Here is a 15,711-nt window from a genome sequence, read left to right on the forward strand (position 1 = left end):
GTGTGGAGGGCTGTGGTTTGCAAAGTTTATGACAACCGATGTGAGAGCATAGTCTGAAATCACTATACTGTGATATTCTGCCATAGAATGGGAATTTTATCTATCTGAGGAAAAAGACCCTGATATTTATTGTTTCCTGTTGCACATTCATTTATAAGTCTTTGTGTGTTGATGAGAGGTATTCTGAAATGGTTTATTAGAATGTATGTCTATGACTATTACTATTGAAATTCTGCAAATATAATATAAATATAAATATATACAAGTGCATGCACTTGTCTGTAATAGCATACATCTATGAGAAAAATGGAGAACTTCAAAAAAATGTTTATTGCATAATAGAACAATACAATAACAACTCTTTTTGCACTACACAATGAGCAATACATGACATAGTCACAACAGGTCAGAGTCTATTTTTTTCTTTTCCTATTAATTGTTGTTCATGTGTTGCAAATCTTATTTGCATGAACAAGGTATTTGTCTCTTTAAAAACTCAAAAGCATGCTCACAAGTTCAAGCAAGTGCACAACCGTGGTCCAAATTAGCAGTCCATTTTTAAAAGAGACGAGCAAATTTTTTTGATTTGTCACATCAGAAAGAGTACAAGAGGATCATTGATGTGCAACAACAGTGGCAAAACCGATACAAAGTAGCAATAATAACACTTGTGCTTCAATTGCCTCTATACACATGGTCTATATATTGTCCAAAACTATTTAATATAAGCAATCTGATTCCAAAAGTACTATTTTTTTTTTTTTTTTACCCCAGATTGAGTTTAAGAAAGTTGTAAAGCCTTTACAGTGAATCAAAAGTATCTTTTGTGTGGATGTTCTTACTTTCAGGCAGTGAGAATCTTATCACAGTAGCAATATTGCAGACTACATGACAGAGAAAAACTAATGCTAATGTATGAATGCAGTTTTTTTAACATTTATTTTAAGAGAGTTAAGACATCCTGTGCATTAATTCGCTTTTATTTGTTTTACATCTGCTTCAGGTCTCTGAAATAACTTCAGCTACGTTTTGAATTGTGATCATATTTGGTTTGTACACAACAAATACATAATCGAGGTTTCAGGAAACTGAATCTTAATCCATTTGCCTTTTTAATATACTAACTTTCTCTTTTATTCATGCATTTTATGTACCACTTAGATATTTGAGATCATTTTGAACTTGCATTATTGATTGAAAAAATATATATTATCTTTTGTCATCACCTTCATCATCATCATCATCATCATCATCATCATCATTGTTACTGAATTTACAATCTGTTATAAGATTTGAATTTGAAACATCCTACTACTATATTCGCACAATGCAGTTCACTTGAAGACAAATCAACTCTACAACATGTATAGCTTTACATAAGCTATTAGGGTTTTTGCACAATTAATGTTCTAGTCACTAACTGGTACGGGGACAACTCTAAATTCAGCTGCTCTGTGCAGAGGGTCCGTGTAATCATTCTTTTTTGCTTCAAGCCACCATGTTGTCATATCACCTTTGCCCTGTTGAGTTAGGAGAAGAATGATCAGAAGGTGAATGAACAGAATCATAATGAAAATCACTCGTGTTTTTGAATTTTAAATAAAGCATTAGGACTTTATGGAGGGCTGAGAGCAGCAGCTGAGACCATATCGGAACAAGAAACCACAAATATCAGCATCACAACTGTGTCTTTTAAAGGTAAGAACTGAATCCCACCTCTACAAGTCACGCTGCCCCAGACAGAAAAGCAAGAAAAAAGGCCAAACAGTAGATATCGTACATCTGTTTTCCCTCTGAGTTTGTTGTTTTTTGTTCTTTTCAGATGTTTCTGCATGCTTTTTCAGACAGTTGCAGGAAAATGTATTGAGCTTTGAAAAACACTAGTTACCATGCAGACAACGAACCACACGGAATTTTCATGCCCTAATTTGCCTTAATTTGAAAGAATTTGTGGATACATTTCAGCACAAGTTGGGGATATGTGTTTTCAAATCAAATAAAGGACTTCAGTAACAACAGCAAGCATCATTGTCATGGCCAGGAATGTGCCTCGGACAGTGCCTCTGCGGGGTTGTGTGGCACGATCGCTTTGTGAAGCAGAGGAACGCTGCAGAAATTATAACTGTGATTTCTTCAAATTGAATAAATGTTCTTTAACACGAGGTGGGGGAAAAAATGAGGTCTGAATCCCTTTATTTGTTAAAAAAAAAAAAAAAAAAAGATCCATTTGAGGGACTCCTTTCCAAAAAATTGCTCTTGAGGTTGTTTTGATTTGGATTTTTTTTTTTATGGGGGGGTTATCGTCACAAAATTGAAGTGAAATGTCTGCCATTCTTTCACTACTTCCAAACTGTTCTCCACATGAATGCTTACTTACCTTCACATTCAGGGTTCCTCTGCAGGTCAGTATGTAACCTTTCAGGGTGTGAAGTAAATCAGCGGTAGCACCGCTCACTTGGATCTTCAGCGCTATGGTAAAGGCACAAATGATCAATTTGAAATTTCATCGCATACAAATCTTGGTTTTTGATCAATTAACTGAACTCCGATGGTTTTGTTGAATGACGTAATCTTGACATGCCTTATTGGTCTTATAAAAATAAGATATTCCATAAAGGGAGAAAGATTATTGTTGTTTTGTGACAGTGGATAATTTCTGTGTGTACAGAATACAACTTTAAGGCCGTATGAAGTATGCCACACATTTTTACACTCATAGTTGTTAAACATTATTCTTTTATATATTATTATATATGTATAATGTAATGACAATATTTCACAATTTTAACTTAAGACCTATTCATTTCTAGACAATATCACTGACATGCTCACTGAACTAAAGGTGTTTTGCACTGTAAGGAACTTTCTTGATTGATAATAGTCAAACCAGAACAATAAGACAAAGCTTTACACTTGATGTTTCAGTGAAATATTATACTTAATGTTTCAATATTTTCCGATACAGTTACTCTCATTTCCTCTTTTATTACCTTCACTAGTTGATTCCATGCGTGACGCCGTGTTCACAGTGTCCCCAAACAGGCAATAGCGAGGCATTTTCGTGCCAACCACACCAGCTACTACAGGTCCTGGGTAGAAACAAACCAAAAAAGTAGTCTAAATATGACTTACGCTTTACACTCTTAAATGTGCTCTTAAAGTATCTCAGAGGAATGGTTAAAACGACGCAGGTATTCTGTCCTTGTACCTGAGTGGATGCCAGCGCGGATCTTCAGCTGTGTCTTGGGCTTGTGGGGGATCTTAAAAGTGTGGCAGACACTAACAAGATCCAAAGCCATGCTGGCGATCTCGCCTGCATGATTGATGCCATTTTCTTGTGGAACCCCAGAGACCACCATGTCTGTTGAAGATAAGCCATACCACCACAGACAAAACAAGGTCAATCATCATGCTAAAACTTGTTCATTAATGAAGACAATTTTTTTTTTAACATGACATTGGGATTCAAGATTTGCTTGCTATCATTTCAAGTATATACTATACTCTAGTGAATCTATGTACCACATTGAGTGAACTGTGTAATCCATCCTTACGTACAAGCATCTCCTATTGTTTCCACCTTGTAGACGTCATAATTATCAATAATGTCATCAAAGGTGGTGTAGAGCTGGTTGAGGAAGTCTACAACCTGATGAGGAGTGCTGGAACCAGACAGCTGAGTAAAGCCAACAATGTCACTGTCAGGAGAGAGGAACACAGTCAGTCACCTCTGGTTTGTCTCACTGCGTATACTGAGATAACAAGTTTACAAAAGAAGAAGAAACGACTTGTGGCAGCACAGACAGAACAAGTCAAACTTAATGTACATTCATCCCTCGGAACACCTGGTAACACCCACAATTTCTGAGATGTCTGTGGCCTTGTCAAACGCAATCACGACCTCGCAGTTCACACATTACTTTTCACCTACTTTTAACACGCTAACGTTGAAGACAAAAATGTTCACTTGTTGCCTAATATATCCCACCCTTAGGTGCCATGATTCAATTAAAAATTACTTTAAAAAAAAAAATGCAATTTCATTGCTTTCATTCCAACACACACACACACACACACACACACACACACACACACACACACACACACACACACACACACACACACACACACACACACACCCACACACACACGCACACACACACACACACACACACACACACGCACACACACCTGAAGTAGACTGTGGCATTGTTGAAACTCTGAGCTTCTGTTGTCCGGCCTTGACGAAGGTCATCAGCCACTGGCTTTGGCAACATACCTGCACATGAATTTCATGTCTTTTGGACATTCACTTTTACTTCCACTCCACAAGATGGCACTGATTACATTAACCTGCATCTCTGACTCCTCACATGTATTAACTGTCAATAAACAATTCATGTGTGCACATATTGTAATAGATGAATTTACATGAACTCTAAATTTATAGTTGACTGTTAAAAACAAATGACAATATAGATTATATGCAAAGTCCTGTTAATGTTAAACAACGTAATCTCAACAACAGTATTCAAACAGTCTTATTACAAGTAACTTTTTTTCTCTGTCCTCATCGGTTTGTGACTTACTGTACAACAGTCGATCTGTCTTCTGTTTCTCCTGCAGTAGATCCTGTGTTCTTTCTGCAACTATGGCCTCCAGATGCTTGCTGTATTTTTCCATCTGTAATTAAAAAACTTTGTGTCTGAAAAAGAAAAATCTGGATGGCACAAATGCGTGAATTATGTATGTTGGTTCCAGTGAATTATTACCAGGTTCATCATCATGTCCACAGGGCTGACTTTGAGTGGGTTCATCTTTTCAAGAGACTTTTTCACCTGCTCAAATGTGGGCCTCATAGTGGTGTTGTGACACCAGCACTTCTTAATAAGCTGTTCAAGTGTTTTCAGATTAAAAAAAAATAAAAAATCAAATGTTTATGCAACTACTGATTATACAATTTTAGCAAGGTGTAGGTTTATGTTTAGTTCAACGTTTACCAATTAATAGGAATACAACAATAAGATTTCTCCACATACATTTGTGGAGAAATAATTCATTAAATCTGTAACAAACCTCACAATAGTCTCCTTGATTGGGACAGTCAGTGTCAGCCTTCCCTGCCTTAATTTCAGGGAGAGGAGGACGCCACGTAATGTCCATTCTGACTCCTTCAGTCTGGTCCTGTTGGAGAGCAGTGCTGGTTACAAAGCACAGATCAAAAGCAAGCACAAGGCTACACAGTAATATAATGAGCCGGCTGTTATACTCACTGAAATAAGGTCGGAGCGAGTTGCGATTTCAACCAGGATCATAGAGAAGCTGAGGGATGGAGGGAAAAGCTTGCAGTGGGACACAGCTTGGTTTCCATCATTGATATAAGCAACCCAATTTTTTTCTAAGCAAAATGAAATGCTAAATGGCTCAAACACACCTGTAAACATCTGCTGCTGGTGTCATGCTTGAACTGCTCCCCAGCACAACCTCCGGTGCACAGTATATGATGTTTAGATCCCCACAGTTGAAACCATTACTGTAGGCTTCAAAGTCTTCCTCTCTGTAGGTTGTGAGCCCATAATCTGAGCCCAAACACAGAGAAATGTACATTACATTATAGCAGAGCAATGTTTTGTGAGTTGCGTTTGTGATGATGCTGCTGACATGGTTGCCTTTCAGTAATGCAATTATATGCAATATGTGAAACTGTGTTTTATGATGTCTTGAGTGTTGCACCGTGACTGCGTATAATATTTTGATACCTGAGATTTTGCACACCCAGCGGTCATCAACAACACAGTTTCTGGTGTGAAGTCTCCCATGAAACACCTTGTGTTGATGGAGGTAGGACATTCCACGGGTGATGTCGGTTGCAAAGGACAACCTGCATGAGTAAAGATGTTATTGTCCATGTGTTCTACACCTTTTCTTTTATTATACAGCAGAGCAAAAGGGAAGCTTTTGAAGAACGAAATGTTCTTTTCAAAAATTAGTCTTATAGCTTGCCTTATATTTTCTAACGCCATTATTTTTCCTGTCTGTGTTGCTGGGAGAGATTTAAAACCTGGTTTCAGTAAGGGGTGAAGATTCTCTATTCAATATTATAAATCTATTTGCACACAGGAGAATGCACACGCAGGGCATGCATACAATAAAAGCTTGTGGTACTTCTTAGTCTTCTGATCTGCACAAGTAAACTGAATTCTCTTTCAGCAGAAATAATGAAGCGTGCCACAAACCTCCGTTAGCATCCCACACAATGTTCATGTTGTCCTTAACAACCATTTAACAAAGCAAATTTCAAAACATTTCACCAAAAAACAACAGGGGCTTCACTTAATGTTATTAATACTTATTTAAATAAAAAAAATTGTATTGCTTTATTGCTACATTAATAGCTTATATTTACCCATCTTAGCATTCCTTATTCATCTGTATTGTTTTTGAAATATTTGAAATCCACAATAGTCACTAGTCCATAGACCTTAATAAAAAAAAGAAAAAAAAAGAGCACTATATTAAGTGGAAAAAAAAACCCACAAACTTAAGGCTAATACATTTACTGACAATAGGCCCTTTGGTAATATATGTTATTGTTTATCATATAAACCAGTGGTTCTCATCCTCTTCTGATCTGGGATCCCCTTTGGTTTACACCAAAGTGAAACGTGTGCCAGACAAAATCATAAACAGACTTGCGTATGTCAAAGAAATATGTTTGAGAGCCTCTGAGCTAACGTATAACAATGAAGCAACTGTGATGTCTTCCCACCTGAAGCCCCAGTTGATGGGTATGTCGTCATTGAGCAGAACATCAGACAGACTTCCTTTTGGGCAGTGTTCTGTGATGATGGTCACGTATGGAACCTCAATGGAACCTCCGATAAACTTGCATAGATTTGGGTGGTCCAGTTGCCTGACCACAATGAAAGAAACTCTGAACTTACAGGAGACTGTCTTAAAGGGAGAAATGCAATGGCATTAGTTAAAAACAAACAAAAAACAATGTGTCTGCTCACCTCACTTCTTTCACCTCCTTTCTGATGGCTTTGGACAGAGTGAAATGTTTCTTATGAATGTGCTTCACTGCTACTGTCCTCCCATCACTGCAAAACAGTGAAGAACACGTGCCAAATAAATGTGGTACTTTAGGAGTCAGTACAAGGTATTTATTAAAAAAGCTCATTTTAACCAGCTGTGTCGGCATTGTCTATTTTAAATGACCACTGTATTGTTGTATAATGTATTTTAGTATTTTGTATGAAAAAAGGAAAGCACGTGTTACATTTTAGTGGTTTGTGCTAATGTTATAGATTTTTACTGTTTGTTATGTTTGTAAATATGTATTATTATGTTGTGTGCCTGCCCTCGGAACTGCAGATGGAAACTATGGCTACAATGTGGCATGAAGCACTATTTCTTCAAGATGAATGTTTCTTTACATGGTCCCTGAAAAATTGTAAAAGTAAGAGTAAATAAATAAATAAATAAGAAACTGTTCAGTGCTATTTGATGCTACTTCTATTTGTTTGTTTTACAATGCAAATCTGAACTAATGATTTATGGTATTGCATTTCTATAATTTAACATAAGAAATGAAATAAATTTACACTTATAGGTTTTAGCAGCCAGTGCTATTTATGTATTATATTGTATTGGTCCATATTATTACAGATAATATATCTGGAGTACAAAGTACACACTTCTACTTCTGGTTGTTCAAAATTTTAATGCAATGTATTTATTGAAACCGACAACAGAATTCCTCACTATATGCCTGGTTGTATGCAGCCTTGTTTGAAAGAAGTGTTGACCCCTGTGAACACGGTCACATCAGTGGCTCGGCTGATGCAGGAGTTGCTCTTGGCAGGCTGCAGACTTGTTGTGCTGTCATAGTCCCTGTAGCCTAATCGACCTGCAGGCCAGACAGTTGAATAATTGTATTGTCATGTAACCTCAATGAAAATTATTCATTTCGGTAGTTTGCTAAAAAGAACATCTAAGTCAGGCTTTCAGTGGAAACATATTCATATAAGTGAGCTGTATCTTTTTAACATCCTACCAAATATTATATTCTTGTAGTTGATGATCCAGCTTTCATCCCAAAACATCTTCTGTTTCTGGTACTGAAGCCACTACAGGAGTGAAGAGAAGAAAAACAAATGAATACTTGTGTAACCTGTGCTTGTATCCAATTCACAGCTCGTCCACAGAGCACAGCTTTATACAGTCAAAGGTGTGCGTCCATGTGTTTCAGGGACTGACCACCATTGTTAGAATGAAGCCGCTACTAAACAGGGTGACTGGAAGTCCGATGGCAACCTTGATAGACATGGACATGGGGCAGACGCCACAGTCTGCAGGGCAGTTCAGACACGTCTCCTCCAGTTCGCAAACATCATCCCCACACACTGAAAGACAATCAAACATTTCACAATATCTGGTCCATCGCTCAGCTCATATATTACTGTGTGTGACAGAGAGACAGAGAGAGAGAGAGAGAGAGAGAGAGTCTTGGACGACTCCAAATGTTCCTTGTGTTTCATTGCTGAGGTGTAGACGTACATACATTTTTGAACAAGTGTACATTTTTACATTATCGTTTACATAATAAGTCTTAATAGACTGACCTTGTGCGCTGACAACGAGCACTTTGGACTCCAGGGCTGCGTGCATCTGTCCTATTTTAATATGAGCAATAACCGAGGTGACTCCCACATGGATCAAAACCACCTTAAAAAAAAAAGTAAAACAGTGGAAAACGTTTGAAAGCACTTAATTGGAGGAACTAGTTTCTGTTCAATTTAAATCTTAGCTCACAATAGATTTGTTTTTTAATGAGATTTTGTTTTTTGTTTTTTTAGAAAGGAAGAAAAACACAAACGATCAGACCTGTAAAACAAATAAAAAGCATTATTTTTAAAGAAAATTTAAAGTATTATAAAAAATTATCACATTTACTAGTAATAAAGAAATAATAAAGGCGATATGAGAGCCGTCCAATGGGGGGAGAGAAAAAATAAAGTAAGAGATACAGACTTGACTAAGACAAACAAGGATCCCTGACACCCCAGGCCTTGCTCAAGGGCACGCCGTGAGAGTCATCAGCTGATTAGTTTTGGGACAAACAATGTTTTTCATCGTCCTCACCAATACCTCTGTTTATTCCAGATATTTGAACCAATGAAATTCCATTCTATGAGTTATTTCTACTATATATTTAGAAAAATGTTTCATATGAAATTATCTAATTTTAAAAAAAACGGCAAAACTGAAGATGTGAATGCGTGATATGGTAATGTGAAAAAAATGCCATGAATCTTCTTCACATGTAGGATTAAAAGCCTCACTGGTTATTCATAACAGTACAGTTTGAATCCACTCACCTTTGAGGTCCAGTATTTTTGGCTCATCGTTCCAGCTTTGGATACAGTGTGAGTCACTATTTCACCATCATCAGGAATCCATGGGCCACATATCCTACCGTGTTTCTTTGAAAAGAGAGGAAAATCATGATGAAACAATGAACAGATACTGCACGACACTGAAACCAAAATAAAAGCTATTGTTATGATTTATGTTGAATCGTCTTGGTTGTTCAGCCATAACTGGCACTGTATCAATGTTGGTTCAACTGTCAATTAAAAAAACCAGTCTGCTGCTTAAAGTTCGTAGATTTTATATTCTAACGATGCCACTAAACCAGTACTAATTCAAGCATCAACTAAATGGCAGTCTCCACGTGAAATAATAGGTACACATTGTGGTATCTTCAGACAAAATGTATTTGCCTGCTTCAAATGGAATGATAATAATTCATATAGACCGCTCAGTGGCTCTTAGCGAGGAGGTCTGGGTTCAAATACCGGCTGAACCTGAATCTGTTTGGTGTTTCCACGTTCTCACAGTGTGTGTGTGGATTTCTTCTGGGTACTGTGGTTTCCTCCCACAGTCTAAAAACATGTGCATGAGGTTAAATGGTGATCTTAAGACACCCCAAGTTGTGAACATGAGTGTGGTTGTCTGTGTGTCTGTGACAGACTGGTGACCTGTCCAGGGTGTATCCTGCCCTCGCCGGATAGTAGTTTTTTAGGTGCCGCAATTGTAAAGGAAAGATACTGTGAGCATGAACAATGTATATAGCCAGTTAACAGATAATTATTTCTGTCGATAGTTCTTCCAACACACCAGTGAGGGTCCTGTGTGTTTCATTAATAAAAAAATTGTTTTTAAATCAACCACCCAATCAGCTAAACAAGAGCCAACAGTAGAATCAGCTGTTTGACTGATGAGATTAAAAAAAATTTCCTCCCATGAACACAACCCAAATGCAGTCACTGCTCATCACAGAGGATTTTCAGGGCTGTAAGAGTTATTGGCTCTGTCTTAACAGGCTGGCTTCTCAAAGGTGCAATCACATAGTGAGCATCAGCTTCAGTCCCTTGTTCCCATAAGACTTAATCTATAAAGAAGAGCCCTGCAACCTGTGATCCATTTACTGCACTTTATTGAAGAATGTTCACATACATGTGTATGTGTCTGTGGTTCTTAAACAATCGATACAACCGGCCTTTAGTATGCTACATGTGATAATACAGATATAACAGGCGAACACCAATAATAATTAGCATTGAGCTGGTCCATCGTACATCACTCAACAATAGCATTCTACTGTTATTTCAAATAGACATTACACATAGAACAGCGACTATGTAATGCACAATCGATTTTATAACATCAATGTCAAACAGGAAAGAAAAAAGTGTCCTGCCACTAACAATAAAAATAATCCCAGAATTCTGTTTCCTACAATAGGGGGAATACAACCACCTGGTTAGTCCTGATTTGAATTAAAATACACTGCAATGCATTGGCTCTCCATGACTTTTAAGATTGATTATAACGTTCTTTTAATAGTTTAAAAACATTTTCTTTGTCTTGCACATTCTTATCTCACAGATTTACTTGTATCTGATGAACCAACGTGAACCCTCATGTCCTCCGACACCGTCCTTTTAATTATTACCACCATGAATACAAGAAGATAAAGTGAAGCTGCTTCCCAGCTGTATGCGCCACGTTTATGGAACAACCTGTTGGAGAAGCACTTTATATTGTTAATCACGTCACAACAGATTTAATGTGTACATACTTCATTAAGCTACCCTGCAAAACAGCTTGAAAATTTCAAGTACATGTAAGTATAGTACTTCTCACTAGCAATACTACTCTCGGAATACTCTTTTCAAATGGGTTATTGAAAAATAATTCTGCCACCAAGAATTGAAGAGGAATACACAAGAATCCTTAGATGATATTTTTTAAACTTACTTTCAGCAGAAACACTGTATCACAATTCTTAATGCGAGTATTTAAAAGAATATCAAATATAAATTATTAAAAACAGCTCGCACATAAATAATTGTTATGCAAAATAGTCCATATCTGCCATGAATGTATGCAAGAAAACGTCAACGTTAAGTTCATTTAGTGAATTTTACAATTTACATTGTATTTTATTTGTTTATTTCATCACTTTTTTGTAGTCTGCTAACTCTAAGTTCAAACACAACACAGTTAAAAAAAATTGTAACAAAATACAATAAACTCTAATAATAAGAACATATCTTTTTTAACAAAGTAAATTGTTGAAGCTGATAACTTACTGGAACATCTGCCGGCCCATGAGCCAAGTCTTCTTTCCATAGGCATACTGATGCACGGTGTACCATCAGTTTCAAAATGTGAACCATTTGAGTGTTCAGCCTCCCTGTTGGCTTTGCCAAAAAGGCACTTTTGGACATTATTACATACGTAATCTACAAGGCAGATTACGTGGTAATTGACTAATGTAGCATAAGAAAATGGCGTGCAGTGTTTGGAAAGTGCTTTATCGGGTCAACACAGAGTTGTGAAATATTTAAAGAGTAACCCACCATGAGGCCCAGGGGACAAGAGTGGATGTTGGCGTGATACACGCAGCAGTTCATTTCGTTGGCGTTGTTCCAGTTTGATGGGCACTCATGTTCGTGACAGAATCTCTTTGCCTCTGAGGCTTCACTGAAAGTGAAGGTTAATGAAGAAACAAGGAAGTTAATTAACATAAGAAGCCATGTTGCTTTTCCTATTGTGGAAGCTTACCGACCACTGAGGGACTGTCCACATGACGACCCTGTTTCATGCAACTGCATCATTTTTGGCTGATCATTCACACAGCACTGCGTTTTAGGCCCCGTTTACACGTACCCAGGTATTTGCAAATACAGTCATATTTCTGTGTATGGGCTTTGGATTTACACATAAAGGTGGAGATTTAGAAAAACTCTGTCTTTCCATTGGCATGTTGCGGGAGGGCGACGGATAGTTCTGTCACAATATGCGACAGAAGCATCATCAGTGTCTCCTTTTTCTTTTGCAACACCTGTTTACAGTTTGAATGCTGTGATGAAAATGGATACAATAAAAGCAGTGGTTGTGCTTTATTTGCTCAATGATCTAACGCCGCATTGAGGAGGAGCTCCGCTTCTTTATCAGTCCAAACAAATGAAATGTGCACCGAAGTGGAACTGGAAATAACTTCTCTGTTATTGGAGTATATCTGTGTCAGAGTTGCAACGCCACCTGGCATTTGTACTACATCGTGTTCATAGTGATGTGTAGACAAAGTTTTTTTTTTTTTTAAGAACAACAGAGAGAAACAACATTGTTGGTGTGGACAGGGCCTCAGTCACCCTCTTTAACAACAAACCTCAAGTTTCAGTTTGGATTTCAGTTCTCTATTGAATAAAGGGAATAGGATATTGAAAATGTTTATTGTCTGTACCCCCTTTTACATATTCTTATTATTATAGTTTTTTTGTGTAATTTTTCTTTATGTATTATTAAAGTTACACAAATGTTCCAAGCAAAACATTTTTCTAAATATTTTTGATATATTTTCACATATCCCTGAAATGTCTACATATGTGTTGCTTCTTAGCAGCTACAGAAATACTTTTTTATTGGTGCGTCACAGCTTATGTTCTTCGTCCTCTTCATCTATGTGTCCTTTTATTGGCATTGCAGGATGTTTAGGTAACACCCTTACCTGAACTGGAAAATCTTGTTCCTGACGGCATAGTCATAGAAGGAATCCGATGCGGTGACTGTGTACGAGACATTGAACTCTTCTCCATTGGTTATTTTCTCTGGGGGACGTTGCACCCAGGCCATCTCCAGACCTATGACAACACACAGGTATGACACCTCAACATAAGCGCTAAATTGAAATGTCTTTCGCTTACAGAGCCACAGTAAAAACATACATATAAGACATCTTATATGTCTCTGAATTTTGTCTCCTTCATATACAGCTGAAGCAGGATGAAGATGAGACTTTACGGTAAATGAATAGGAAATATTGCTGGAAAAAGTTGAAAATCACACATCAGCAGCAAGACCAAAAAGAAAAAAGAAAAAAACCAAACTTACCACCACAGTTAATCATGTTGAAGTCATTGGGATTGCTGATTGGCCAACAGTCATACTCAGTATTGTCGAGATCGTGCCAGCAATTTGCTCCCTGCAGACACATAAACAGAATTTTCTCATTCTTTACTAAACAAATGTGAAGTCTAAGGTGTATACACTAGTTCATCACTGATTCAGAGCTGTTGTATGGAATAATAAAATGCACAAGTTAACTACAGTTAACAAACAGCAGCTGATTGTAGCATTTCAAGATTCTCCTTGACTTTCATTATTTTCTGTACTTTTTTGTCCAAACATTTCGAAGATTAAGGAGATAGTGTCTGTGTATGTTGTTAGTACATGCGTGGTATATTCTAAAACTACTTGATGAGTAATCAAGTAAACAAGTGGATATTTACCAAATAATTGATTACAAAAGTATTTGTTGTGGCAGTCCTGCAGGAATGAATGTCACCAACCAACCAACTCCAGCTGTATGCCAGCCAAACAGCATATCTGCTTTGCATTAAGTATTTCAAGCTTCAAAGAATGATATAAATTGCATACCTTTGCTTGACGACACAGCACTTTGGCATTGTTGCGCATTTGTGTATATCCATTTAATCAAACAATATTTCCCTCTCACACACGGCAGGTACGTAATGCAGCAGCACACATTGAAATAGCACAGGCGCAAGACCATATGCCCACAGCAACAAATGTTTTTGACAAGACAACAAAAGCAAGGCCTTTCCTCAACAATTCAACAATATTTCATTATTATCAAATCACTGGTACTGTTGCCTATAAATCCTTCCTACATGCATTTCCCACTTTGCCTTCATTTTAGTGTATTTGTATCTTTAATTTATTCTTCTACATAAAGGCATAAAACTGTCTTTCGTCTTGAGAATTAAACCTGGTATTGTAATATATTTTCAAATCTTCCTTAATGTGAGACACTCACCAGCAGGAAACACAGACAGAGAGATGCCGCTATCCGTAGAGCCATGATGACTGCAGCTGGCTTTGACTGGACCTGCTCTGAACGCACTGACCAAGTGAAGGACCAGGTCCCCCTTTGTGTGTGTGTGTATGTGTGTGTGTGTGTGTGTGTGTGTGTGTGTGTGTGTGTGTGTGTGTGTGTGTGTGTGTGTGTGTGTGTGTGTGTGTGTGTGTGTGTGTGTGTGTGTGAGTGAGAGAGAGAGAGAGAGAGACAGAGAGAGAGAGACCTCCACCAATTAACAGTAACGTTCCCTGATTCTTTTCTTATCTCTGGTTCTGATGCTCACACTGTCTCCGCCCTCTATCTTGGCTTTTAATGTCCAATCAGCATGAGAGGCTCTTCAATCACATTTGAAGCACGGTCTCATTCACGGGGTCCTTCGGCTCACCTTCACTGTCCTACAGGTCAGCATTACCCACAAACCTCAACCACGCCTGAAGCTCAACTCCACTGGACTCCAAGTCGTCTGCACAATAAACAAGAGTTTGCGGATCTAAACATCATATGTTTTACAAAGGTTTTAAATTGTGTTCTTTATTTACACTGATCAATCATCTGGGATTATACAGCACAGAACACATCCACTTTGACAGTGATAATGAGTTTTAATTGAAATGAGTTTCTGTCATTTTTCACGTGTGATTTAATGTGTATTAACCTTGTGCATTGAGATTAATTTGTCTTCCAACCAAATGGCTGAATTTTCCTTGGGCAAAACGCTGAACCACAACTTGCTCTCAACATATTGTACAGTGTGAGCACATCACATTGCATGGCATCTGATGCATGTGTAAGTGTGTGTGGGTCATGTCAAAAGTATTGAAACTGCCTGATGTTGTTGTGTTTGCCTGAACATCTGGTGGATACACACCACCTGATGAAACTACATTTCCATGATGTTACTGGTTCACTAAGTAAAAATACAAGCAAATGTACAGTTACAGCTCCCAAGATTCCTTTTTAATTTTATTTGGCTGTGGCAGCCTATAGAAAGGTCACTTGGGAATAGATTATATGCATGGCTGAACTCTGTAGGAGAAACCTAAAGTCAAATAGTTCAATTATTCAACCACATATTCAACACAATAAATTTAGCAGTACAAGTCTTATGAGATTGGCAGGGAGGCTTCACAGAGTACAGTTCACCTGTTTGTGTCACTGTTAAATGGAAAAGACTCAGCAAGAGACTACTAAATATAAATGAATGGATATTTACACACAGAGAGGACAGATTGCCTTCTCTGCTTTTGTCGGTTTGC

The 15,711-nt window shown here is 37.6% G+C and overlaps 1 protein-coding gene across 1 annotated transcript; it reads right to left on the minus strand.

Annotated features, from left to right (window-relative positions):
* Positions 1–1,409: 1,409 nt before the first annotated feature.
* Positions 1,410–14,458, minus strand: LOC308137151 (atrial natriuretic peptide receptor 2-like; the record flags this gene model as incomplete). Its single annotated transcript, XM_080505725.1, has 22 exons — positions 1,410–1,520; positions 2,378–2,469; positions 2,991–3,089; positions 3,209–3,361; positions 3,559–3,698; positions 4,192–4,279; positions 4,590–4,683; positions 4,773–4,892; positions 5,077–5,184; positions 5,274–5,322; positions 5,435–5,579; positions 5,760–5,881; positions 6,770–6,913; positions 7,017–7,103; positions 7,768–7,912; positions 8,060–8,132; positions 8,263–8,408; positions 8,628–8,730; positions 11,934–12,057; positions 13,085–13,217; positions 13,468–13,558; positions 14,414–14,458. The coding sequence occupies 22 exons, from the start codon at positions 14,456–14,458 to the stop codon at positions 1,410–1,412; spliced, it is 2,412 nt and encodes an 803-aa protein (XP_080361851.1).
* Positions 14,459–15,711: the final 1,253 nt, after the last annotated feature.

This window comes from Blennius ocellaris (assembly GCF_963422515.1).
Source record: "Blennius ocellaris genome assembly, chromosome: 12".
NCBI classification, from domain to species: domain Eukaryota; kingdom Metazoa; phylum Chordata; class Actinopteri; order Blenniiformes; family Blenniidae; genus Blennius; species Blennius ocellaris.